Raw genomic sequence first — 25,610 nt, forward strand, 5'->3', positions numbered from 1 at the left:
GCCTGGGTGGCTCAGTTGGTTAAGCGACTGCCTTCGGCTCGGGTCACGATCCTGGAGTCCCGGGATCGAGTCCCGCATCGGGCTCCCTGCTCAGCGGGGAGTCTGCTTCTCCCTCTGACCCTCCCCCCTCTCATGTGCTCTCTCTCTCTCAGTCTCTCTCTCTCAAATAAATAAATAAAATCTTTAAAAAAATAAAAAATTAAAAAAATTAAAATTAAAAAAAAAAAAGAAAAAACGATTTGCTGAGATTGTGAGCACCCCTCCCCCAAGGCCCCTCCCCAAATAATGGAGATGTCGCCGTTCCAATGTCCACTTTACTTGGGCACGAAATAGATTAGGGCCACAGGGAAGGGGGCAGGTGCACAGGAGAGGTAGGCTGGGATCATGGAGGCAGGCGGTGGATGTGGATGTCCACAGACGGCTCTCCCGTGGCTCCAGCCACATGGGCACCTGCAGACAGGAGTCCAGGAGCCTGGGCCTCCCGTCCCATCTGGTGGGGCCTTGCTGGAGGGCAGGGGGTGCCCGGGTCCGTCCGGGCCCCTGGTCAGTTGGTCTTGAGCCTGGGGCTCTGGAAGGCTGACAGGGTTATGAGGAACTGGGCGGCATAGTAGGTGGTCATGACCACCAGGCGGGCGTGGGGCAGCGGCTGGGCGAAGGTGTCCCAGGCCAGCACCATGTCCGAGAACGTGAAGAGCAGGACCCCCCAGCGGACGCTGCCGCCCCTGGCCAGGCCACGCCACAGCACGGAGGCCAGGACCAGGGAGTAGGCCGCCAGGGCCGGGGCCATGCTGGTGGGGAGGTGGAGTAGCAGGATGCCGGAATACGGCACGGAGACCAGCGCGATGGGCAGCAGGAGGCCTGGCCGCAGGGGACTGAGGCCGAAGGCCCAGAGGTAGAGCAGGTGGGCCACGGCGAAGGCAGCCATGCCTAGAGGAGACAGGACCTGTTGCTCCCTCGTGGCCACCTCGCAGCTCAGAGCCTGAGGGCGAGGACTGCCCCGAGCAGCAGTGTCCACCCTGGCTACATCGCCCGCATCAGCTGGCCTCCCTGGGGCAGGCTCCCCTGTCCCTGCCCTTGGCACCAGAGTGACCTTAAAAGGCACACTGCATTCCATCCTTACTCAGCTTACAACTCCCCATTTTGCTCTGCTCCCCACTTGGCTCCACCCACCCACCTGCGCTGACCACCCCAGGGCCTTTGCACTTGCCGGCTCCCTGCCTGGACCGTCCCTCCTCCCATGGCCCCTGCACTTTCTTCAAGACGTCACCTCCTTGGTGAGGCCATCCTTGACCAGCTACTCCGGACTGTAGCACCCGAAGCCCCCCTTCCTGTCCCTCCACGCCACTTACACCCTCTAAGCTCTGCCGCCCAAGCCCCCCAGGGGAAGGAGGGCTCTGTGGGAGCGGGGGTCCGTGTCTGGGTGGGGGTCCACAAGCGACCACGCAGCCCCGCTCACCATGGAGGAAGGCGTCGGGCCAGATGAGGCAGGCGTCCCCCACAGCCGAGCACAGGAGGGCCCCCTGCAGGAGCGCACGGTACCGTCTGCCCCGGCCCCCGACGTGCAGGGCCGCCGCCAGGCACAGCACTGGCAGGCACTTGACCAGGGCGCTCACCCAGGATGGCCGGTCTTGAGGGATCCAGAGGAGGAAGTGGGCAGCAGAGGTGAGGAGGAAGGGGCTCAACCGCCAGCACGGGCGCGGCTGCTTTGGGAGACAAGGGGGTCACCGAGTCCCTGGAGCCCAGCCAGCTCCCGGCCCCTGGGGGGCGCGCCACGCGGCCAGGACTCGGGTCGGGGGGCTGCCACTGCACCCCCACCCGGGAACCTGGCTCGCTGTCCGCGGGGAGCCCAGCCTCCCGAGGGCGGGGATCCCAGGGCCCCCCGGTCTGGCGGGCTGCTCAGGTCCCCGGAGCCCAGGCCTAACCGCCTCCCACACCCGGTGTCTCTCACTTGGGCTGAGAGGCAAGGCCTTCCGGGCAGACCCTCTTCCCAGGCGTCCATGTCGGCCTCTGACCCCCCAGAGTGGCACGTATGTGGGCACGGGTGGCCTCGGGAGTGGAGGGGAAGCGTGTGGTTACACGTTAACCCGAGGAGCGTCCTGTGGACTCCGGGGCTGATAACAGGGCCTGGGGAGATGGCCCTGGGGATGGCCCCGCCTGACACCACTGATAAGGTGCCCACTGGGGACGCGGGGGTCCCTCCTTCCCCACGGCACCCTGCCCCCCGGCCCAGACCTGGCTTCCCCCTGCTGCCCGGGCGACGTGTGGCCATAAACGCCCCTGCCAGTGTCCCATGCCCAACCAACCAGGAGCGACCCGGTGCAGGACTCCTACACCCTCCCCTGCACCTGGGACCCTGGGGCAGGGGAGCGCCATCAGCCCCGGGCTCAGGTCAGTGGCAGGACCTCCCGGCCGGAGTGCGGGACAGGATGGAAACTCCCCAGGCCCCTGCCCACCCAGTGTCCCCCCAGCAGGCTGCCCGGGGGTCCTTCCTGTGCCCTGGCCCTGCTGTCCTCAGCTCTGGCCATCACACACCCCCCAAGGCGGCCTCCACGGACCCTCCTGAGGGAAAACGTGCTGGTGCTGAGTCGTACGAGGCCCTCACTGCGCACCGGCCGCGGCTTTGCAAGCACATCCTGCAAGCACAGTCAGCCCCTCTGTAACTCCGGGTTTAGCAGGAAAGGGTTTAGCCAGGTGCCCAACTATATGCCCAACTGGTGGGCTGGCCAGCCCCAGGCACCCAGTGCTCCACCACCACAGGAGACCAGGCTCAGGGGACATCACTTCTGCAAGGTCGCCCAGCCATGAAACCCTCCCCAAGACTGGAGGCTGGCCTGGCCACCTCCTGGAGGGTGTATGGACCTGGGACACATAGGGCTGAGGGCACGAAAGGGACCTCAGGAAACAGCTCGTGGGGACCAGGCCCCAGACAAGACTGGGCAGGACTCTGCTCCTCCACCCAGGACATCCTTTCCTGGTCTGAGCACAAGCGACCCACCCTCAGCAGAGCACGGAGATCCAGGAGCCTAAGAGCTCTCTGAGGGCCACATACAGGGGCTGAGGAAGGCCTGGGGCCCCGAGGCCAGGGTGCATGGGCAGCTCAGGGCCCAGCCCAGATCCCATTATTCATGGCCAGAAGCCAGGGTGCAGGGATAGCTCAAATCCCAGCCACAGGTCCCAGAACTCAAGGTCGGAGTGGCCAGGGTGCAAGGACATTTCAGGCCCCGAGCCCCAGTTTCCAGAACTCGAGCCCGAGGCGGCCAGGGTGCAAGGATAGCTCAGGCCCCCAGCCCCAAGTCCAAGAAACAAGGCTCGAGGGGGCCAGGGTGCAGGGAGAGCCCAGACCTGCAGCCTCAGGTCCCAAACTCAAGGCCCGAGGGCAGGGTGTAGGGACAGCTCAAGCGCCCAACTCCAGGTCCCAGAACTCAAGGCCCAAGGAGGCCAGGGTGCAGGGATAGATAAAACTCCAGCCTCAGGTCCCAGAATTGAAGGCCTGAGGAGGCCAGGGTGCAGGGACAGCTCAGGTCCCCAACTCCAGGTCCCAGAACTCAAGGCCCAAGGCCAGGGTGCAGGGACAGCTCAGGCCCAGAACCCCAGGTCCCAGAACTCAAAGCCCCAGGAACCTAGGGTACAGGGTCAGCTCAGCCTCCCAGCCCCAGGTCCCAGAACTCGAGACCCGAGGAGGCCAGGGTACAGGGACATCTCAGGTCCCCAGCCCTAGGTCCCAGAACTCAAAGCCCGAGGCCAGGGTGCAGGGACAGCTCAGGTCCCCAGTCCCAGGTCCCAGAATTCAAAATCCAAAGAGGCCAGAGTACACAGATAGCATGGGCCCGCAGTCCCACGACCCAGAACTCAAGGCCCGAGGAGTCCATGGTGTAAGGACAGCTCAGGCCTAGCCCCAGGTCCCAGAACTCATGGCCTGAGGCCAGGGTGCAGGGAGAGCTCAGGTCCCCAGCCCCAGGTCCCGGATATCAAGGCGTGAAGCCAGGGTGCATGGACAGCTCAGATCCCGGGCCCAGGTCCCAGAACTCAAGGTCCGAGGCCAGGGTGCAGGGACAACTCAGGCCCCCGGGCCGTGCCCCAGAATTCAAGGCCTGAGGAGTCCAGGGTGCAAGGACAGCCCAGGTCCCCATCCCCAGATCCCATTATTCAAAACCCGAAGCCAGGGTACAGGGACAGCTCAAACCCCAGCTCCACGTCGAAGAACAGAAGGCCCCAGGAAGCCAGGGTGCAGGGACAGCTCAGGCCCCCAGCCCCAGGTCCCAGAACTCACAGTCTGAGCAGGAATCTTAAACGATCTTTATTTATTTATATTTGCAATATGAAATAGAAGCTCAGCACGAACACACACACACTCACACCAGCCTGGGGAGAGGGAGCTGGGACAAGGTCACTTGGCAGCTGGGCTGGACCCCAGATCCTTGGGCACGGGAAGGGGACCCCAGCCGGACCCTTGCCAACCCCCCGCCCCGGGGCCCATGGGAGGTGCGGGGGGTGGGGGGGGCGGTCTCAGTGAGTGCATTGGGGCCCCATGGGAATGTCACCGGGGAGACCCCCTTGGACGGGGACCGCCAGCTCCCATAGAGCCAACAGGGCCAGGCAGAGGGTCCTTTATCTCCCAGCCTGGGTCAAAGTGCAGGGTCCAGGGCAAGGGTTTGGGCAAAGGCACGGCCCCCACTCGAGCCCTCCCCAGAGGTGGGCCTGGGCCGAGTGTGGGTGTGGGCATCTGCACCGGAGGCTGGGGCATGGTGGGAGGGGAGGGCAGACAATGACCTTGGGACCCCAACAGAGCCCCCACCGAGATGGGATGAAGGTCTCACCCGCTGCCCGCCCGGCCGGGCCTCCTCCTGGCTCTCCACCCACCCGCTCTCTCTCTCTATATAATATATAATATAGGTCTCTCTCTCTCTCTCTCCTTTCTCTCTATTCAATTGTTTCTTTATTCTAGGAGACAAAACTCCATAATTTCTTTTCTCAGTGCAAATGGGGGTGGGTAGGGGCCTGACTCCCTGGCACCTGGCTCCTGGGAGTCCAGAAGAGAGAACGTGGGGGCAGACAAGGTGGGGATGGGGTGATGGGGCAACAGGGCCATCGTGGGACCCGCCCTGCCCCCACTCGGGCAAGGTCCGCGTGGAGTATGGAGGATTTAGCCGCCACCACCGGGACCAGGCAGTTACCTGGGAACCAAGAGGGAGACCCATGTGAGGAACCTGCTGCCCCGAGGCCCCCCACCTGCCCAGCCCCAGCCCATCTGCTACCCACCCAGCCCTTGCCACTCACTGGGAGCCCAGGGGTGCTGGCCCTCCCGGGGCAGAGCCATTGGGCATCGGAGGCGGCTCGAGGGCCTGGGCACTGCCAGGGGAGAGGGACACAGAAAGGTCAGGGCCTCCGCCACAGGACACCAGCAGCCCTGGGAGGCCGCCCTGCACTCACCTCTGGCTCTGGGGGAGCCCCGAGGGCTCTGGGCTCTTCTCCCCCTCCGTGGTCTGGGGGTGCTGGCAGGCCCCGGGGGCTGGAACAGAGGTAGCAGGGTCTCTGGTTGCACTGCGGGGGCGGCGGGGTACGTGGGTATCAGCAGGGTTATCAGCACCGAAACCCTCCTCACCCCTAAGCCCCTTCGTGCCTGCAGGGAAGTGCGTGGCCAGGACGGTCCGTCCCATCAGAGACCCCGGGAGCCACCGCAGGCAGGAGGAGCTCAAGGTGGGCTCCACATACTGCCTGCCCCCCTTCTGGAAGCCCTTCTGCCCCTGGGGCTGAGTGGGGAGCCCTGAGCTCCAGGGGCCTCCGGGGCACCCACACGTGGGCCTGGGCACAGCACCGGCCCCTCGGCCGCCACGGGGTGCCGAGGCAGTGCCTCAGACCTGGGGGTCCCACCAGGGCCCCGGAGAGCAGCTGCTCCCCAGCCGGTCACCTGTCCAGGGAGCTGGGGGTGGAGCGCGTCCCTCTGAGTGTGGCCTGGAGGTCCCCGAAGCCGACCAAGGCCTGGCAGGGGGCTGTGCAAGAGAGAGGCCAGGACACGCCGGGCTCAGCGCGGCAAGCGCGCAAGGCCAGGGCGCGAGGGGAGAGCGGGCGGGGCTGGGTGGCGGCGCTCACCCGAGGGCTCTGCTACTTGGCTGCCGTCTGTGGCTTCCTGAGGTGCTGACAGGGACGCGGGGTCCTGAGACCTGAGGGGAGAGAGGCAGCCCGAGGGCCAGCTGGGGTCCATGCTCCAGCCCAAGGGACCCAGGCCGGGCGCCCACCAGCGGCCTCACCTGAGCTGCAGGGCGGTGCGGGCCGCAGGGCCGGCCGGGCTCAGGGCGGGGAGGCCCCGGGGTACGCCGAGGGACCCCTGTGGGGCGAGAAGCCCGGGGCTCGGCTCCTTCTCCCCAGAGTCTCGGGGGCCGGTCGGGGCGTCTGTAGGCACTGGGTCAAAGGTGGCTGTCCAGCTGGGGCCTGGCAGGGGGGCGGGGAGCGGGGTGAGCACAGGAGGCAGCCAGCCCGCCTGCATCCCGCCGCGCCCCCCGTGCCTTCACCCACCCGGAGGCTGGGGGCCGGGGCTAGGCTGCGAGGGGGGCCCGGTCCCCCCACCAGCCGCACGGCCATCGCCGTCATCCTCGTCGTCCTCGTCGTCCTCCTCGCTGTCTGTGCTGCCTCCACTCCTGCCCGGAAACCACCGTCAGCTGCTGCGCTGACACAGGGATGGCGGGGGCGGGGGTGGGGGCGGGGACAGGCCGGTCGGGGCCTCCCTGGGAGGCGTGGGAGGGCAGGTGGGACCTCCGCCTCGTCCCGGAGGCTCCCCCTGAGGGCTGAGGGCCGACCCGACACTCCCCCTCCGCCTCGGGCGGCCCGAGGGCAACGTCCAGCACGAGCAGGCGCTCCACCACCGCGGCCTAAACGTGGACTGAGGCACGGCCCGAGCCCGTGGGGAAGGCCCATCTGGCCCACACGTCCCCCAGCCAGGGAGCGGCTGAGCAAACCACGTGGCCGCTAAGAGCCGGCCGCCCGCCGTCTTTACAGTTACTGACAGGAGAGGAACCCAAGGGGACGCCGCTGAACATGGTCGATGATTCACAAAGACACTCAGCAGACGGGAGGAGAGAAGGGGCATCTCCCAAACCCACAACCCACATCACATCAGTGCTGGAAGACCCGCTGTCCCCCCAGGGTCAGGGGCAAGACGGGGGCCTCCTCTGCTCGGGACCGCAAGGACACAAGAACGCGACGTGAAGAGCCTCCAGACCAGAAAAGAAGGAGTGAAACCCTGTTTGCAGATGGCCTGACTGTAGACCGAAGACCCCAAGGAATCCGTTAACTGTTACAGTGAATGAGTCTGCAAAGCCCAACGTCGATGTACAAACATCCACCGTGTTTCTGTACGCTTGGGAAATCTCAAAGTTCCACCTACGTAAAATACGCAGGAAAAACTTGAACAAAGGAAGCACAAAGCCCATTCTCTAAAAAAGACCTAAGTAAATGGAAGGATGTTGCACGCTCAGGGACTGGAAGATGGAATGCGGGTCCCAGGTCCCCGGGCTGACACAGCTTCAGGGCAAGCCCTCCCAATCCCAGCCAGCTTCCCTGCTCAAGTTAACCTGCTGATCCTAACAGTCCCACGGACTCTCGAGGGGCCCCAAGCAGACAGCCACGTCGGAGGACTCACTTCCCGATCTCAAGCCCTACTACGGCACCTGTCGAGACAGGGAGGTCCCAGAGCGGCCAGGAGCCAAGCCGCGCGCGTGCAGCCAAGTGCTTCTGGCCAGGGCACCGAGCGCACTTGGAAGGGAGGGGCCGGCATTCGCACCTGCAGGGGGAGCCGGACCCCGCCTCGCCCCACACACAAGACCGCAGGCCAAAATGGGACTGAGAAGTGAAAAGCAAGGGGTGGGAGGATGGGTTGGCCTGGTGGTGGGTATTGAGGAGGGCACGTTCTGCATGGAGCACTGGGTGTTGTGCACGAACAATGAATCATGGAACACTTCATCTAGAACTAATGATGTAATGTATGAGGATTAACATAAGAATAAAAAAAAAAAAAAAAGTGAAAAGCAGGAACGACCACTCCCACGCTCCCGGAAGAGAACACGGGGCAAACCGAGGCCTTGGGCTCACCGGCTGGGCCACCCAGCGGATGGGAGTGACGCGCACACAGGCCCGGGCCGGGGACTCCCGAGCGGAACGGGTCAGGCCCACGCCAGCCTCGGGGGCACAGCGGCCAGGTGGGGATGGAGGATGCGGGCACCTGCCTGTGTCCGGGGGGGCAGAGGCCCTGACCACTGAGTGGCGGCCGTGGGGCCAGCTCACCCACACTCAGCCCGGCTCCCGTTACTGGCACGAAGGCACAGAGAGCGGCGGGAAGGCCTGAGTGCGAGCTGACTGGGGAGAGCAGAGGGGAGGGACGGAGGGACGCACACCTGGGCCGGCCGGGCTCCGCCCCTTGCAGCCGAACTCACCGGAGTGACACACACACTCCCTCACTCTCCTCCTCCACCCGGGCTGCCGACCACCAGGGCTCAGGGACTCACCGCACGGCTGGGGGCTGGCCCCGGCGCGCTCCCGGGGCCAGCTGGCTGCCCTGCCAGGCGCCGTCCTCCTCGTCGGACTCCCCGGAGCCCTGGCCCTCCTCCTCGTCCTCGTCCTCGTCCTCCTCGTCGTCGAACTGCTGGATGCGGTCCTTGTAGCAGATCTCCAGCAGGTTGGCGTTGGGCTGTGGGGTGCAGGGGTGGGTGGGGTGGGCAGCACGGTCCACAGCGCCCCCTGCCCCTGCCCCGCACCACCAGAGATGGGCAGCACTCACGTTCTCGTCGTCGGCGTGGAGGGAGAAGGTGATGTTGGCTGTCTTGTCGAAAGGCGCGCTAGGAGAGAGGCGCAGGGCGGTGAGGCGGCCGCTGTGGCAAGCTTCTCCCGCATCCGCTCAACGCACCCTCGCCGCTCGCCCTCCTGCATCTGCAAGTCCGCCTACTGGCTACAGTTCGTCTGTGGCCTCACGTCAGCGCCGTGACCCCCTCCGGCCACCTGTGGAGCTGCTGACTGGCAGCGGGCAGCTGAGAGCACCCGCCTGCCCCAGCCCTCGCACGGATGCCCCGAGGGGACGGGAGCCTCGGCCCGGGCCATGGAGCACGTCACGTCTCAACCTGGTTCTCTCCATGCTAAGACACAGACAGCATCTACCTGGACAAGCACCGTTGGGACTTAAGGCCACCATCCAGGTGCCCACCTCCCCCAGGAGCGAGGGTTCAGGGCTCACGGGGCCTTCACCCACCGGGGCGGCAGCCGGGAATCGAGCCAGAGGCGTGTGCGGCCCAGCCGTCTATCCCTGCCTCTGTTCTGTGCTGCCCTAGGCCCCCGGGCCTTCAAGTCCAAGAAACAACACCGAAGGAGAGACTGGCCACGGCCGGGGCGTAACCGTCATCCTGCCCGTCTCCAGCGGGGCCTGCAGCGCCGCATGCCCGGACGCTGTCGCTGGTCTGCGAAAACCCCTCCACCGAGCGCGGGGCCGCACAGCCCGCCCCAGCCCAGATGCCCGGTCTGCAGCTGGGATCCTGGCCTCGAGGCCCCAAGGGTAGGGGCGGCCCCCAGCCTTCCGCTGAGGCCGACAACACCCGGTCCCCCGGCGCCGCTCTCTTTCGGAAAGCCTCGCAGAAGCACGATTCCTGTGCTAAGTACGGCCAGGAACCACTGACGAGAGCCTTCCTCATACTCCCTCAAGGCCCAGGACCCTTGTGCTTTGCCCCCTTTTCCTCCGGGGCCGTCGGTTGGTCTGTCTGTATGGGGTCCGCACTCTGTCCCCGTGTTCTATCGTCTGTCTACTTCGGGAAACGCTGGGCCACAAAGCGGGGTGAAGAAGCTGAGTGCCGCCTCGGCGTCCGCACCGCGTCCCCTCGACCTCTGCCGCCGAAGCGCGCAGCGCCGGGCAGAGCGGGGCCCCGGGCACGGCAGCCGACCCGGGCCACCCGAGTCCTGCGGGCCGGTATCTTCAGCCCCAGAGCTGTAAAAACACTCATCTGCTCTCCGTCCTAGAACGCTTCACGGCTTTCACGGTTTTTATGAAGTTCCCAACCCCACTGGGAATTACGTGATAGACAAGACAACCCAGTCTCGTCCACAAGGACAGTCGGCTGTGCCGACGCCACCCCCCGAGCGGTCGGTCTGTCCTCCCTCGGGCGGCGTCTGCTCTGGGGCCCCCGCCTTCCAGGCACCGGGCCCGGGGCTGGGCAGGGCAGCAGACACAGAGCTCACGTCTGCCCCCGAGGGGACCTCTGTCCGGCAGGGCAGGCCAGCAGCTGACCACAGCCCGTCACGGAGCTGCACAGGGGCGATCCTGCTCCCACACCGACCAGCACGTGCCTCAGTCTCCCCAGCTGTAAAGAGGCTCCTCAGCCCTGAGCACAGGGTGATGGTGGGCACACAGTGCACAAGTACCGTGATGAAGCAGATGGGGACCCCAGGGGCAGCTGAGGCCCCTCTTGCCTGTCCCCGGACCCCACCCCCGGCCGCCCCCAGCCCGCCCCTAAGGGGCCAGCTGGACCCCTCTCCACCGGATTCCTGCACCATCAGACTCAGATCGCTCCTGTCCTGCCCTCCGGCGGTCCTTCCGCTTTCCCTCGGACCGTCCCAGACTCCTTCAGAGCAACGTCTTCTGCTCTGATGGCTCTCCCCTCAGGGGCCTCGCGGGCTGAGCTCCCTCCCAGACCACGGCCTGCCCACCTCGCTCTCACTCCAGACCCTCAGCCACTGCCCCGCAAGGAGGGGACAGAGGAGCCGGGAGCCGGGACTGGCCCCTGTCAGGCTGAGCGCAGACGCTAGGACCGGCAGGCACGCCACGCGTGGGAGCAGGGAGGACACGGCAAGGCGGGCAGGAGAAGCCACGGGGCCGGCAAGGGCGGTGCGCCGACCTGCTGTCTCCTGAGCCCCCGCCCTCCCACAGAAGGCCACACTCACTTCACACTCTCCTCCTGCTCCCCAAACTCCTCATCATTGAAGCCAAAGTGGTCGATGAAGGCCGAGGTCATGCGCTGCATCTGGAAGTCCATGAAGGCCTGCGGGGGGGCGCGGTCAAGGGTGGGTGGGGCCGGGCAGCCCGGGCAGGGCAGCCCCCCGCGCCCGCCGGGCCGCCCACCCACCTGCTGCAACACTGCCTCCTCAGGGAAATTGAACTCCTTGAGCCGGTCGTCCTCGTCGTCGCTGGAGGAGTGCAGGTGGTGGGTGCTCACCTGGGCAGGGGGCGGGCGGGGTGAGGGCCGGGACGGGCAGGGTGCGGCTGCGGGGGGTACGGGCGGAGGACAGACCCGCGACACAGGGCAGAGCCGCCTCACCAGGTCCACGGCGTTCCTCTTGTTGGTCTCTGCCAGGGCTCCAGACACGAAGGCCTCCCACCGCTCCTGCTGCTCTCTGGGCAGCTCTGCTCAGCGGGGAGGAGACGGGGCGTGAGGCCCCCGGCCTGCACCCCTGCCCACGCCCCCGCCTGCAGCCCTGGCCCTCACCCTTCAGCAGCCAGCCCAGCTGCTCGGCGTTGGGCCCCTTCTCTGTGTTCTGCACCAGAGCGTTGGCCAGTCTCGTCAGGTGGCCCATGTAGCCTTTGCGGGGGCCCCCGGCAGACCTGGGCGACATCAGAGGCCACAGCTGGACCGGCCCGTGTGCCCCGGGCCGCCCCCGTCCCCCGCCCACGCAGGCGGTCCCCGGTGCTCACTGCACGAGGTCGTTCTCCTCCCAGGAGGTCAGGATGCGCTCCACCAGGCGGCACTGCTGCAGCAGCTGAGGGAAGGGGGGCCGTGGGGGCGGGCCGGGGCCGGGGCACGCCCCTCCAGGACCGCCTGCGCCCCCCGCACCCCCGGACACGTCCCCCGGCCCCTCGGTCTGTCCGGCTCCCGCTCTACCTCCACCCTCCACGTACACAGCAAACCTGGAGTCGTCCCGCCGCCGCCCACCAGTGACGGCCACGATGCCCAAGTGGCCGTGCTGCTCAACAGCTCCTCCCTGAGGCCCTGGGCTCCGTGCCGGGAGGCACCCCCCCGGGCCTGGCGGCCGTTACCCCAGAGGACACCCGCTGCCTCCCGAGGGCACCCCTACCTGCACCTACCTGCTCGGCACCCTCCGTCTTGCCCCGACGGACCTAAGGACAAGGCCGAGCGAGCCCCCAGCCCCCCACCCGTGAAGCTGCCTAGTGAGCACCAGCAGGGGGACCCGGGGACAGAGAGGGGGGCCCGGGAGCCCCAGCTCACGTGTTTCAGGACGGGGCTCGGGGCAGCTATCTCGAGGCCACTGTCGGAGGGAGGTGCAGTGCTCAGCAGGGCACTCACACACAACTCCACTTGGGCATGCAGGAAGTTGTTGAACATATAGTGGAAGAAGAGGTCCTGGGTGGGGGCACCGCAGGCTGGCACCGAAAGGCCCCTCCACCCACCCCACCCTCTGCACCCCGCCCAGGGGCTGTCCCGTGCCCCCGCTGCTCCCCACCCCCACTCTCCCCACCCAGGGCCCCCTGCACCCCCCGTCCCTCCGCACCAGCATGGTGTTGGGCACGTCCAGCGCCAGGAGCTCCTGGGTCAGGGCCGCATCGTTGGCGCTCAGAGCGCTGGCCAGCAGCTTGACCACATGCAGCCGGGTGTTGCCCAGCGGCGGGGCCAGGCTGCCCCACGTAGTTCGCAGCGGCTCCAGCTACGGGCACAGGGGTGGCTCAGCACTGCCCAGAACCATGGGCCGCCCTCCCTGCCACCCTGCCTCCTTGGCCTCCCGGCCCACCTCGGGGGGCTCAAGCAGGAGCTGGTGGAAATGGCCGAGCCGTGGGCGCAGGGCGTGCAGGACGCCCACGCTGGACGTGGTGCTGTCCAGGGTCGCCTGGGCCAGGAGCTCCAGCTGTCCGTCCATGCTGCTGAAGAAGTTGTTCACGGTCACAGACTCGGACCTGCAGGAGGGGACAGGAGGCAGGCCTGTGTGTGTGATACGCACTCGTGCAGCACATCAGGAAGGGACACGCTGCTCCCCGGCGAAGTGCAGCGCAAGGCCCCATCGTTTCGGGCAACGCCCGCCAGCTCAAAGCTACAGACGGTATACGCAGCCTCAGACGGGAGCGGAGGACTCCTCTCCCAGGACCAAGTGACCACCGAGACGGGAGACCACTTGCAGAGACCGTGTCCCCATGACCTTCACCTCTGTATGGAAGGGCAGGGCTCCGAGGGATTGCACGGCCACCGGGGAGGCTGGCCCCCCTCACCTTGGCCTTCTGGGCTCCAGCAGGGTCAGCAGCACCTGGATCCCACTCACGATGACAGACTGGCTCTGCTCCCCCTCCAGCATGTTGCTCAGGAGCTGCTCGATCGTCTCCTGCCTGGGACAGGGGTCAGGACGAGGGATAAGGGTGGGGTCGGCATGGGGGCCACGCGGAAGGGCCCTGGACAGCTTCCTGCCCTGGGTCTCGGAACCACAAACCCACTTCTCCAGGGTGGCCAACAGCTGGTCGGGCTCCGGGCTGTCCTGGACCTGGATCATCTGCTCCCGGCTCAGGCGGATGATGTCGCACAGGGACTGGGATGCGTTGGAATGTTGCTGCGGAGGCAAAGAGAGAGCTGAGGACACCAGCCTGGCTGCCAGGCCCTCCGTGTCCTGCTTTCAGGACTACTTGGGAGCTGACACCTGGCCCTCAGGACCGAGAGAAGGGTCACAGAGACAGGGACGCAGGTGCCCAGGGTACGGACACAAGGTACCAAACACTGGAAGAGGACATGGCGAGGAACTGAGAGTCCCCGGAAAACTTTCTGCAGAAGGGGACATCCCACACCCCACACCATCTGCTGCAGCCGGGGCGGGGGCGACCCCAACGTCCACCGACTGGTGAGCAGACAAGCTCCTGTGAACACCCCTCAGCCTCAGGACGGGATGAAGCACACGGATGAACACGGACACCTGGTGCTGAGGCAGAGGCCAGACACGCAGACCAAGTACGGTGTGACTGCGTTTACGCAACAAGTCCAGCAGATGCAAGCCCAGAGACAGAACGCTGCCTGGGGTGACAGGGGGACCACGAGCGCAACAGTGTACAGCTAAAGGACACGGGCTTTCCTTTTTGGAGTAACAAAAAAATACTCCCAAACCCACGTGGTAATAACGGGACAATTTTGTGATTACGCCAAAAGCCGCTGTGCGCTATACTTTAAACAACTGACCCGTGTGGTACGTAATCTCTATCTGGATAAAGCTGTTCCAGGAAAAACCCAGAAAGAAACTCGAGCGGGACTCCGAGTCTAACCCAACAGGGAGCTACCAGCGCCCACCTGCGCAGACCCCAGACCCGTCCAGGCCATGGGCCGCACTTCAGAGCCCATCACGGACGCCCCCCGCCCCTGGGCCTGAGTGGTCCTCACCCTGCTGGCCGCATGCCTGGGGTACCTACCCGCACCTGTGGAGCTCTGCTCTGTAAGCCAGCAGCCCCGGAAGACAAGGCGAGACCCCCCCCCCCGGCTGCAGTGAGAATGTGGGGCCTCTGCATGGATTTGCTGAAGAACAAGCAGGGTGTACCCAAGGACAAGAGACTCGAGAAGCTGACAGGCCCCACTCAGCAGAGGAGTGGGGAGCGGGGAAGGGGCCCCTGGAAGGCTGGCATGGAGGGGGCCAGGCTGGAGCCCTGCGCAGACCCCTGACCCATCAGGAGACGCTGGGCCAAGCTCCTGGCTCATGAGATGCGCTCCCCGTGGGCGGCAAGAGCCCTGTCAGTGACAGACTGGAAGGACGAGCACACACAGCACCAATCGCGTCCTTCCTCAACAGTTCACCTTCCAGGGAGGGAGGGGGGCGAGAGGCCGGGCCACAGCTGGGCGGGCAGGCTAGGAGAGAACACTCACACTGTCATCCTTTGACGGGTGGATCTGTTCTATAAGCCGCTGCACAATCTTCTCCTCGTTGAGCCACTGGGGGTGAGAAGGAAGGTGGGCGGCCACTCACGGCCCGCCCTCCCCGGTGCCCCCCCAGCCCAGTGCCCTCCTCCGGCCCTCCCCGGGCCCCCCCACAGCCCCACGCTCACGTTGACCACGTCCTGCCTCAGCTGTGGACGCTCCACGCAGGTGAGGAGACGCAGCAGGAGGTCCATGATGGCCGAGGTGCCGATATGCTGCAGCAGCAGGTCCACGAAGTCGTCCTTCTTCCGCAGGAAGGACACGAGCTGGGGACGGGAGGGACAGCACGCGTCACACGGCAGGGCCCGGGGCCTGTGCCCGCCTGCTCACCTGCCTGCACACCGGCCGGGGCTTCGGGTTGGCGGTACCTGGTCCGTCTTGCGGTTGATAAGGACGCCCATGACCTTGCTGAAGAAGCTGGCCAGCAGGGGGTTGAGGCTGCTTCTGCTCTGCAGGAAGCCGTAGAGCCGGTTCAGGAGGGCCTCGTCGGCGCCCAGCGCGTCGTTGATCTGGGGCACGTCTGAGGTCAGGATCTCACAGGCCACGCTGGGGTACCTGGGGGGGGGGCGGTTCACATCCAGAAAGGGTGGCCGATGCCAGGGAAGCTGGCTGCCCATCCCCGCCGCCCCCCACGCCCTCCCGTCGGAACCCACACGTGGCTCCCACGGCCCCCAGGGCTCCAGCCGACCTTCCCTGAGACCCCACTTCATCCCTCGCCACCCCTCCCGCACCCGCACAGGCCCAGCAGCCCACCCGGGAGGCGCCAGGAGCAGCAGGCCGGGGCAGCCCCGGGGGCCGAACGGGCAGGGGCTCACTTGTAGCGCAGCCGCTCCTCGCCACTGGCCGGCGGCTCCTGGGTGACCCAGGCCACCATGGCCTGCAGGTGCGGCGGCTGCAGCAGGAAGTCCAGTAGCTTGCGGTTGACGACCTTGCACTCCTGCAGCACGTCCTCCTCATCCAGGAGCTCGGGCAGACTCAGGTCCTCCCGCTCCAGAAGCGTGTCCAGGTGTGAGCTCGTGTGCAGGTCAAACTTCCAAAACATGGCGCCCTGAGGGCAGGGCTGCGGGTCACACGCCGGGCCCTGCCTGCCCCACACCCTCCACCTCAGCCACCGATCACCCGGACGACCGTGACAGCCTGCCAGGCCACCCTGGAGTCCAGGGGTCACTTCACGGCGCAGGCCAGTTGCCCATCCTGACCGCCCCTCGGCCCCCAGGCCCCACAAAGGAGAGCCCTGCGCAGAGCCATCGCGATCCTGTCGTCCTCCGTCCCCCGTCTGGGCAGGGACCCCCCAGGGGCGGGGCTGGAACCATGCTCTCCTGAAGCCTCGGGCATCGGACTCACTGAACAAATTCAAATGCCCCATGGCCGCCAGCCCGCGGCTGCCTCCCAACATGGCAACTCACCACATGCGGGGCGTGGGGCGGTGGCAGGGGGAAGTCTAAGATGTCCCCAGGCTGTGGCTGTTGCCTGGATGCTGCACACACACAAACACACCCAACCCCCCACCCAGTGGCTGGACAAGGAAGAGGACAAGTGGGGGAGGAGGGCCTTTCAGAAGAGCCCCTGACGGGGCCCAAAGGAGCCAGGACGGTCAGTGACTCGGTGGGGAGGAGGACAAGGCTGTCTCGCAGCCCCTGCAGAACGGCGCCCTGGTCCCCAGCCAGCACCGGGACCCTGCGTGCCCCGACCCACCCCAGCACAGGTGGCTAGCTGCTGTCGGGAGCACCACACCGGGAGCTCCCACTAGGTGCTCCCTGTGCACACGCACCCAGACGCTCCTCTGAGGGGCCTACGGGCTCCCCGTCCAGACCAGCGCGAGGCCCGCCCTGCACGTGCCACCAAGCTCCCCGCCCACGCGTTCCCACTCTCTCTGTCCCCACCGCAGAGCACCCACATGCCCCTCGGAGGGGCTGTTGCCGCCCCACTGCCAGGAAGTCGGGGGCTCCCAGCACCACACAGGCGGGGGGCCAGAGCTGACACGCGTCACCTGCCTCGCGGAGACCACTGGAGGCAGAGGCCACGGAGGACAGACCGAGAGGCCCCGGGCACCTCCCGGACCCACAGATGGCAGTCCTTCTCCTACGTGCCCTCCCTCGCCCTGTCTGCCCACAGCCCCCGACCACAGAAAACTCGCCAGCCACAGAAGGAGCCCCAGCCCAGAGCAGAGCACAGCTCTGACCTGACTCAGGAAGCAGCCGGGACTTAAGGCCAGGGCAGAGCAGGGCACGTGTGGCCTCGGGCAGGACTGGCCTTCTGAGCCTCGGTCCCTTCAAGACACCGCCTCCAGCACCAGCCCTCCCTTCCGGCCTCCGCAGGAGACACTCACCTCCCAGCGTCCGTCCCACCCTCCGTGACCGGGAGCAAGTGGCTCTAAACCCGCAGTGACCCCAGACCCGGGACGGCTGCAGGTGGAGGACTCATGGTCGGGGAAGACAGCAGCAAGCGCCAGGCACCAGTGGGGGCAGCGGGGACATCCACGAGGCTCCCACGCCCCGTCCCCCAGGGACTCGCGCCTTAGCCCTACGCCCTTCACCCCACGTTGGCCACTCTCCTGAAACACAAACTGGAGTGTCTGATGTTCAGTCCTGGCCAAATGCCCAAAAAGGCTCCTTAGGTCTCCACACTCGGGACCCCAGGGCCCGGCCAGCCTTCCAGCCCCGCTCGGGCCAAGCCCAGCGTCCACTTGGACCTCCAGCTCCCGCGGCGTCCACTGTCACACGCCCGCCGGCCACGTCGGCCGAGGGTGCACACCTGCCGGGCCCCTGGGCAGGCCTGCCTCCCCTGGGACCTCCCCCTCCCCGAGCAAGCGGCAGCCCAGCTCCTCCCACGTCGTCCTGCGGTGCCATCTTGGGGTGTGCCGCCCCAGCCTGGGGCTCTCCTGCGAGGTCCCTGCGAGCGCCACGCTGGGCACCTAGGCCTCCCGGCATCACTCGACTGTGACCCAGACGGGACGGCCACACGCCGCGCTGGCCGCGGTGCTGATGGCGCTCTCCGGCTCGGCTCAGCTCGTTCACCCCTGAGGAAGGCACGACGGCCCCATCTGATAGGCGAGGGAGCTGAGGCGCACCAAGGCAGCTGCCCGCCCAGGCCCAGGTTTGCGCAGGCTTCTGGGCCCGGGCCCCCGCAGCCCTGCTGTGCCAGCGCCCCCGCCCATCCCCGGCCACCGGAAACCTTGGGGCTTCTGTCCACCTGCTCGGCCCCCCCCCGACCAGGCCCCGTCGCCTCTCCGGCCTGCCCTGTGCTCTCCGCATTCCACTGCACAGGCTTCCAGGCAGAGCTGGCTTCGAGGACCTGCCCACGTCTGGTCTGTGCTCAGGCGCCCAGGGGCTTCCCTCCACGTCAAATGCCTCCAAATCCTGCCCTGGCTGTCCTCACCCGCACCCACAAACTGGCCTTTCTGGATGCAGAGTACACCACACCTGGGGTCTGCTCAGCAACTGTGTTCTTGCGCCTCGCCTGCCTGGGACGCCCCAGTATCGGGCTGCTCCTCCTCCTCCTCCTCGGGGTCTCCTGCCGGGCAGTCCTGCGGCCCCACCTCCATCCACCACCCACATCCATAAACCTACACGACGGGTTCGCCGTCACACAGCGCACGTGCCCTGACCGGACAACGGTCCACACAGGCACCACCATCCTCGCTGGGCCGACAACCTCAGAAACACCAGCAGAAAGGCACACCCTCTGTACCCCCACCTGTTATCAGGCCCCTGCCCCTCTGAGGCAGCAGGCGACATCCCTGCCAGGACATCACTCCCACCCAGTCACCCCCCAGCCATCTTTAAGCCACCGTCACGCGGGCGGGGGGGGCAGGGAGCACTGGGAGCAAACATCATCCCAACCCTGAGGTGCTCAGCGACCTTCCTTTGCAAGCCAGCAACTCCCTCCTTTTGCCCGGCTCCCAGACCTTCTCCGGGAACCCTTCCACAGCTAATGGACGTCCTCCCTCACTTGATGACAAGGCCGTGACAGGGCTCATGCCACAGGTGAGAAAACGAAGGCCCAGCCCCACAGCACTGGTGGCCCGCGCGGGCACATGTCCTGAGCTGGAGGAAGCCGGGACCAGAACCGCCTCAAGGGGCAGCCACCACCCAGGGCCGCAAGGAGCTCTGTGGGGTGAGCACTCCATCTCCTCCCACATCGGACCCGACGAGGAGACCAGAGGGTTCAAAAGGCCACCTGCGCAGAGTGAACGAAGCCAGTCACCAAGGACCACGTGTTGCAGGACTCCGTTTACGAGAAATGTCCGGAAGACACAAATCCGGGGACAGAAGCAGGAGCTGGGGAAGCCGGTGCAGGGGGGTGGGGGGTGGGGATGAGGAATACCTGCTAACAGGTAAGCGACTTTCTTCTGGGAAAAGCATGTTTAAAATAAAAACAACCAAGGCACGTGGGTGGCTCAGTCGTTAAGCATCTGCCTTCGGCTCAGGTCACGATCCCGGGGTCCTGGGATCGAGTCCCGCATCGGACTCCCTGCTCAGCGGGGAGCCTGCTTCGCCCTCTCCCGCTCCCCCTGCTTGTGTTCCCTCTCTCGCTGTGTCTCTCTCTGTCAAATAAATCAATAAAATCTTTTAAAAAATAAAATAAAAACAACCAAGAGTTCTGAAATTGTCCACATTTTTCTGAATTATACCTCAGTAAAAAAACCCCACTACGGTGACGGCTGCACGGTTCTGAATACACCAGAAACCATTGACTTGTGCACTTTAAATAGATGAACCACACGACATACGAATTACATCTCAACAAAAACCATGACCAAAAACAAAACCACAGTTGCCCAAGGCTGCGGTGACAGGGCCGGGCCCAGGCCTTGTTGTGTGTCCAAGTCACCGGGAGCTCCTACAAGACAGCAGCCTCCATCCAGAAGAGCGGAGGCACAGAAAGCGTGCCTAGGTTCCCCTCCCCCACCATCCCTGTCAGTGTCCCTGAGCTAAGTGGGGGAGGGAGGCACCACAGCTGAGGGACAGGGTGGGGACAGGGCCCAGCCCATGTCTCCTGAAACCCTGTGCACCCACAAGGGTACCCTGTCTCCATGCCGAGACGAGGAGGTGAAGCATGATCATGATTCCCACTCGACAGCCGTGGAGACAGGGGCCCCCAGGGACAGAGCCAAGGCCACCGAGAAGCAGAAGCAGGACTCGCCTGCCCTGCTCTCCTGACTACAGGTGGAACTTCTTGACCCACCCGCTTCCAAAGCACCTAGTTAGAGGGCCGGGCTCCAGGCACCACCCCCAAACCTCCACAGCAGGTCCGCTTGGTACGGCAGGTAGGGCTTCCTTCCCCAAGCGGGCTTTCCAGAGAACTGGTGTGGGGGGGTGATGGGTGGGGCTGCCCACAGTAAGACAGGAGGTGCTGGGTGGTGCGGGGTACTCAGACCCAGGCAGCCCCTTAAACTCTCCCTCAGGTGGCTCCTCCAAAAATCAGAGGAGCCTGCAAGGACCAGATGCAAGCAGGTGGTGGTGGGCACCCTACAAACATCACTTCGCAAGCTCTGCACAGAACAGAGATGCAGATACACAAGAACTAAACACACACACACTCTCAAGTGCTGATGGCCAACCCCATCTTCCCACTTAGCAGAACTTGCTGGAAGCCCTGGGAATAGGACGGACAGGAGAGGGGGTTCCATTCTCATTCTCTAACGGACTGAACCCAGCACCTGGCATCCCCATCTGTGAAATGGGGCCACGCTGTCAGGACTGCCAGCTCAGGCAGGGGTCCCTGACCGTGTGGAAGCCCGGACACCCCTAGCAGGAGGGAAGGAGCCAGCCACGAACGCGGGGGTGAAGGCTCTAAACACAGAGAACCTGGACAAAGACTGCCCCCCCATCTGCCTGAGCGGCCCAGGTCATTCAGACGCTCTGGCAGGCGCCACCCCCACCCCACCCCCACCCATGCAACTTTGAGCAACCCTCAAGAAAGCGGAAGTGACTAGCACTGGCTCTCAGCGGCAGTTTGAAAACCATGACTCTGGCTGCAAACGGAAGAAGGGGAAACCATAAGCGCGAAAGGAAGCCATTAAACACGAGAACGACCTCTCCCTCCACCAGCCTGGCACCATGGCCTCCGGTTTCTTGCTCTGCTGGGTCGTCGTTAGGCTCTGACGCCAGCTGCCCTTTCAAGAGCCTGCCGGCCCCTGCCCTGGCTCCGGCAGGGCCTGGGGCAGCTCCCGGGGCGGCCGCTGCCACGGCCTCTATCTGCCCAGACACAGCTCTGCCTGCCAGGGAGCCCATGGGCAGGTCCTTCATCCTCCACCCTGCCTCGCCTGCCCTGGCCCCAAAGCACCCAGAAGTGGAGGTCAAGGGCACAGAGGCCTCTGGGAGGCCTGAGCTGCCCTGAGCTGCCACCCTCAGCCATCACAGGCCCACAGGCTGCTGTGACGAGACCCGGGCTACGTGAGCCCTACGAAGGGAGAGAACCCACTACCGAAAGGCCAGCCCCAGCCCCTTGCAGGGCTCCACAGGCCCAAGGACGGTGAGACCACCTCCCTCAAGTCCCCCCAGCCAACTGTCAGCTCTCTGCCAAGTCTGGAAAGGGGGTAGGGGACTTGGATTCCAAGGACAGGATAACAGTAATGGCGACCCCATGACCTCTGAGGAGGACCCCATGTGCGTGTGTCGGACGCAGAACCCAGCACAGACGTAGCAGGGTGGGCAGCAGGACGCCCATGTGGGACAAGGGGCGGGCCTGGCCAGAGCCACAGAGGACGATGAGCTGGGACTTTCCCATGGCTTGGGAAAGCCTGGGAGGGATCCCCAGTTAGGGGACAGCCCAAAGCACAGTCTCCCAAGGGAGGTGGCCACTCTGGTCCAACCCCGGGGATAGAATAATTAGGAAACAGAATGTAGACCCCAGGCCAAGGACCTAGGGGACTGAGAGCTCACATTCAGGACCATCTCCTGGATCAGTTACGGGTTCCCAGGAGAAAAAGAAAAGAACTAACTGACTCTGAAATAGCACTTGGAACACAAGGAGGAGCAGACTTGGGTGTTCCAGGGTGATCCAAAGTCAGAAAAGCCTAGGCTCCAATCCTGCCTCTCCAAATTTAATCCCTGTGGCCTTGGACCAGGTCCTACCAGCACCGAGCCTCAGCCTCCTCACTTGGGAGACACCTCACAGTGACTGGAGGACCGCACCTCCCACGGGAAGACCCATAAAACAGTGTTCAAAGAGAAAGGAGCTTTGGCCTGGAAAGGAGGGCGTGTCCCCACTCCCCACGTGCTGAGCCTGCCCTAGAGAGCTGGTGAGCTAGGGATGCCAGGAAGGCCCTATTTCTCACCAGAGCTCCCAGGCCTCTCTCACCTCATCTCTTGCGGCAACCCGCATGGCGCTCAACACTCCCGCCACACCTGACTGCTTGTAGGCACCCTCGCCTCTGCCCTGCCTGGCTGCTCCCTCTGCCTCCCCTCCAGCTCTCGGAGCCTGAATAGCTCCTCCTGGGTCCTTCAGGCTTCAGCACAGACACCACTTCCTCCAGGAAGCCTCCCCTGACTGCGTTAGGGGCCTGCTCCACGCTTCCACAGCTTCCGTGGTCACCCTATGACAGCGTCTGAGCGCTCTGTGACAGGATTCGCCCCTCCTGTCACCTGCCTCCCTCTGCAGAAGGCCAGACCGACAGCTAGAAACACTTGTTGAATTAATAAAAAACCGAAATCCAGAAGGGGAAAGTGACCCGCTAAAGTCACTTTCCACAGATCCTGGAAAAAAGTGCTGGTGTTGGGGGGATGAGGGGGGGAACCAGCAGGTTCTCCTCTAATGCAGAAAAACAGCAGGTGACCCAACAAAAATCACCAAAAACACGAAAGTAAATCAAAATACACAGCTTAGAACACACAGCCGCTGACGGGTGCCAACAGGGCAGATAAGACAAAACTACACGATGCCCAAGCAAGAGAGCAGGGTTTCTCCCCCGAAGCACTACCGACATTCGGGGCTGGAAGATCCTCCTGTGGGGAGGGGCTGTCCTGTGCACTGGGTGATGGCGAGCAGCATCCCTGGCCTCTACCCACCGGGTAACCAGGAGCACCCCCCTCGTTGTAACCTCTGCCGTCTCCTGCCATCGCCAAACGTCCCCTGGGGGGCACAATCGTCCCTGAGGGCCACTGCAACAGATCACCCCAAACCTAGTAATCATTGTCAGAGCTACTGCCTTGCATTCTGCTACAGGCTTCCAGACAGTCCGCCGAATCCCCAGAGCCACCGAATGAGAAGAGCCCTGACGTCAGCACCAGTCTACACCCCACTCAAGTTTCTTTACAACTCTGAACCCCGCACCACACCTAACACAGCTTCCCTTGCAGAAACCTCCTGCCTTTCAGGCCGGTGTTCCTCTCTGTGGCCTCTGCGCAGACACTGGGGTGCACACGAGCACACAAGAAAGGACCCTAACCCGGAGGTCACATTCAAGGATCTGGACAGGCGGCGGCACCAAGGTCCTCCCCCTCCCCACCCTTCTGCCGACCAGTCCCGGGCCCCCACCTTCAGAGATTTGCACGTGCTGCTCCTTCCACCCGGAAGGCCCTGCTTCCCACTCTCCATCTGTCAAGCCCTCCTGTCCCTCCCAAACAGCAAGCGCCAGCGCTGAGCCAGCCTCACCGGGCCCTCCGCAGCCGCCCGCAGGCCCGAGCTACCTCCATCACAACATCACTAATTGTGACCGTCCGGCCGGGCCTTTATGTCCCCTCCCTCCGCCGCCTGCCCTCACAGAAATGGGGCCGCTTCCCGGGCCCTCCACACACGTTCAGCCGGGCAGGGGGCAGGGAGCGCCCTACTGCTCCGGTGGGGCCTGAGCCCGGGCCGGGGAGGCTGAGAGCAGGAAGGGGGTGCTCCAGGGGAGGGGGCCGGGAAGGAAACGGTGGAGAAGACCCAGGGCTGTGGGGCTGGGTCCGAGGAGGGTAAGTTGGACTGGAGGAGAGACTGGGGAGGTGGGCTGCTGCGAGGAGACTAAGGAACTTGGGGCGCGGGGGGAGGTGTCCCGCGGACTGAGGGGGAGCAGGTGCGGGAGGGGTGGGGGGCCCGCGGCGGCCGCTCACCTGCGCGGGGGGGCGGCGGCTCCTCGCACTCGGGGCTCATCGGGGCGCCCCCCCCGCCCCGCCGCCGGAGGCTCCGGCCCCTGCTCAGGGGCCCGGTATGAGGGGGCGGGGGGCGGCGGCGGGGGCTCGCGCTCGCGCACGCGCCTTCGGGCCTGGGGGGGGGACCCCGGCGCGCCGAGCCGCGGGCTTCGGGGGGCGGCGCCGGCTGCGAGCGGACGGAGGCGGAGGTTCGGGGCCCGCCGGCGGCCGGGGAGCGCGGGGAGGTCAGCGCGGTCGCGAGGCCCACGGAGGCCCTCGGCGGGGAAGTCGCCCCGGCTGGCCCGGGCCGGCCCGGTGCGGCGCGGGAAAGCAAAGGCCGGTCAGGGAAGACGCTTCCCTGCACAGTCCGGACAGGCCGCGGCGCTGAGCAGCGGCCGACGGAAGCCGGGGCCCACCTCCCTGGCCGCCCCTTTCCCCAAACCGGCTGGATCTCCGGGCTCTGCAGTCCGCTCGGGGCCTCCGACGCCCGGCTCCGTCCGCCACTATCCCATAATCCCCTAGCGCAGGGGCACGCAGGAAGCCCCGCCCACCCGCCGCCGTCCCGGTGCGCGGAGGCCGCGCGCCCGGGCCCGGCAGTGCGCGTGCGCGCGGAGGCCCGGCCGCTCCCTACCGGCCCCGCCGGCGCAGGGCGCAGATGCGCTTGCGCTGGTTTGGGCCAACGGTCTCTCCCCGAATAAACCCAGACAACCCAATGCGCAAGCGCCACTGCGCGCCGCCGGCGTTTCTCTACGACTCCGTTCCAAAGTGCAGAGTAAATCCTGCTCCAGGATTTCTCTTCCCGCTCGCTCCTTTTGGAAATCCATTCGCTACTCCGTCTCGTCCAATTATAGTCCTGCTTTGGCTCCAGGGTCCAGCTCCTGGGTAATCTACACCGTGTTTTCTCTCCGGCCAAGGCTCCGCGCTCCGATCCCGCGCGGTTCTTGACGCCTTCTCGACTGCAGGCTGACTTCGGTCCCACCTGCACGCCTTCGCCCGGGCCTTGTCTTACTGTTGCTTCAGTGTCCCCAGCTTTCATGTCCCCCATGCCCATGTTACAGGCCCACCGTAAGGATCAGACGAGCGAGTGCGTGTACTGACTCAGCTTCCATTTTTCAACCAGCAGATTTACTTTTTTTTTAATTTCAGAGACATTTTATTGAATTGTATGGTTGAGTACATTTTCCTGTACTAGTTTGTTCTCCATTTCAATGATGCCAATTATGCATTTGTCCTTCACATCTTAGCTTCTCTCTCCTCGCTTTAACGATCTTTGTCATTTCCACCTGTATCCACTTATAATCATAGGTCTCTTCTGGGCCTTGCTATTTCCAGTGTATTTGTTGCATGGGACGTTTTTTGGTCCTTGTAACAGCTACCTACTGCCGTGTGACGGTCACCACCTGGGCAGCCTGGGTCAGGTTCACAGCTTGGAGCTGCCATTGTGAAGGGTGGTGACAAGGCTGGTTCTGCAAGGCTGGATCTGCTTCCCAGGTCTCTCATATTCTGGCACCATAGGCTACCGAGGACACCATCTCATAAGGAAAGGCAGAAGCACCTGAGGTCAAGCCCATCTGTTAGCACATTTCAAGTCCCTGGTTGTCTCACCTCGCTACCATCCTTTGGTCAAAGCAAGTCACACGATCAAGCCCAGAGTCACGGGACAGGCATTTACACTGCACACCCCATGGGGTAGGAA

At 65.0% G+C, this 25,610-nt stretch overlaps 2 protein-coding genes across 5 annotated transcripts; both read right to left on the minus strand.

The window, feature by feature from the left end:
* Positions 1–299: 299 nt before the first annotated feature.
* On the minus strand, positions 300–4,201 carry TMEM86B (transmembrane protein 86B). Its single transcript, XM_006749809.2, has 3 exons — positions 1,949–4,201; positions 1,457–1,700; positions 300–927 (listed from the first exon to the last, which is right to left on the minus strand). The coding sequence occupies exons 1-3, from the start codon at positions 2,267–2,269 to the stop codon at positions 545–547; spliced, it is 948 nt and encodes a 315-aa protein (XP_006749872.2). The 5' UTR covers positions 2,270–4,201; the 3' UTR covers positions 300–544.
* An 80-nt stretch (positions 4,202–4,281) lies between these two features.
* On the minus strand, positions 4,282–24,441 carry PPP6R1 (protein phosphatase 6 regulatory subunit 1). 4 transcript variants are annotated; one of them, XM_081807312.1, is made up of 24 exons: positions 23,897–24,441; positions 15,677–15,909; positions 15,230–15,416; positions 14,990–15,127; positions 14,811–14,876; positions 13,406–13,518; positions 13,187–13,300; positions 12,715–12,877; positions 12,478–12,630; positions 12,195–12,329; positions 11,663–11,727; positions 11,457–11,572; positions 11,289–11,374; positions 11,097–11,186; positions 10,915–11,012; positions 8,771–8,828; positions 8,499–8,680; positions 6,514–6,635; positions 6,249–6,429; positions 6,091–6,161; positions 5,909–5,990; positions 5,431–5,541; positions 5,278–5,349; positions 4,282–5,174 (listed from the first exon to the last, which is right to left on the minus strand). In XM_081807312.1, exons 2-24 carry the CDS (start codon positions 15,901–15,903, stop codon positions 5,171–5,173), a joined length of 2,634 nt encoding a protein of 877 aa, XP_081663438.1. In that variant the 5' UTR covers positions 15,904–15,909; positions 23,897–24,441; the 3' UTR covers positions 4,282–5,170. The 4 variants fall into 4 exon arrangements, with proteins under 4 accessions (XP_081663438.1, XP_081663437.1, XP_081663439.1 ...); XM_081807311.1 differs by lacking the exon at positions 23,897–24,441 and adding an exon at positions 22,167–22,862; XM_081807313.1 differs by lacking the exons at positions 5,278–5,349; positions 23,897–24,441 and adding an exon at positions 22,167–22,863.
* Positions 24,442–25,610: the final 1,169 nt, after the last annotated feature.

Source organism: Leptonychotes weddellii, chromosome 16 (genome assembly GCF_054177405.1).
Source record: "Leptonychotes weddellii isolate Sample4059 chromosome 16, ASM5417740v2, whole genome shotgun sequence".
Taxonomy (NCBI): domain Eukaryota; kingdom Metazoa; phylum Chordata; class Mammalia; order Carnivora; family Phocidae; genus Leptonychotes; species Leptonychotes weddellii.

Coding starts and splice junctions, on each gene's coding strand:
- PPP6R1 (XM_081807311.1), bottom strand. CDS start 22,190: ATGCGGGTTGCCGCAAGAGATGAG. Junction 11,013..11,096: donor AGGAGGCAGTGTTGCAGCAG/GTGGGTGGGCGG, acceptor GCCCCCCCGCAG/GCCTTCATGGACTTCCAGAT. Junction 5,542..5,908: donor ACCCCCAGCTCCCTGGACAG/GTGACCGGCTGG, acceptor CCGCCCCCGCAG/TGCAACCAGAGACCCTGCTA.
- TMEM86B (XM_006749809.2), bottom strand. CDS start 2,269: ATGGCCACACGTCGCCCGGGCAGCAGGGGGAAGCCAGGTCTGGGCCGG. Junction 1,701..1,948: donor GGCCTTGCCTCTCAGCCCAA/GTGAGAGACACC, acceptor CTCCCAAAGCAG/CCGCGCCCGTGCTGGCGGTT. Junction 928..1,456: donor GCCCGACGCCTTCCTCCATG/GTGAGCGGGGCT, acceptor TGTCTCCTCTAG/GCATGGCTGCCTTCGCCGTG.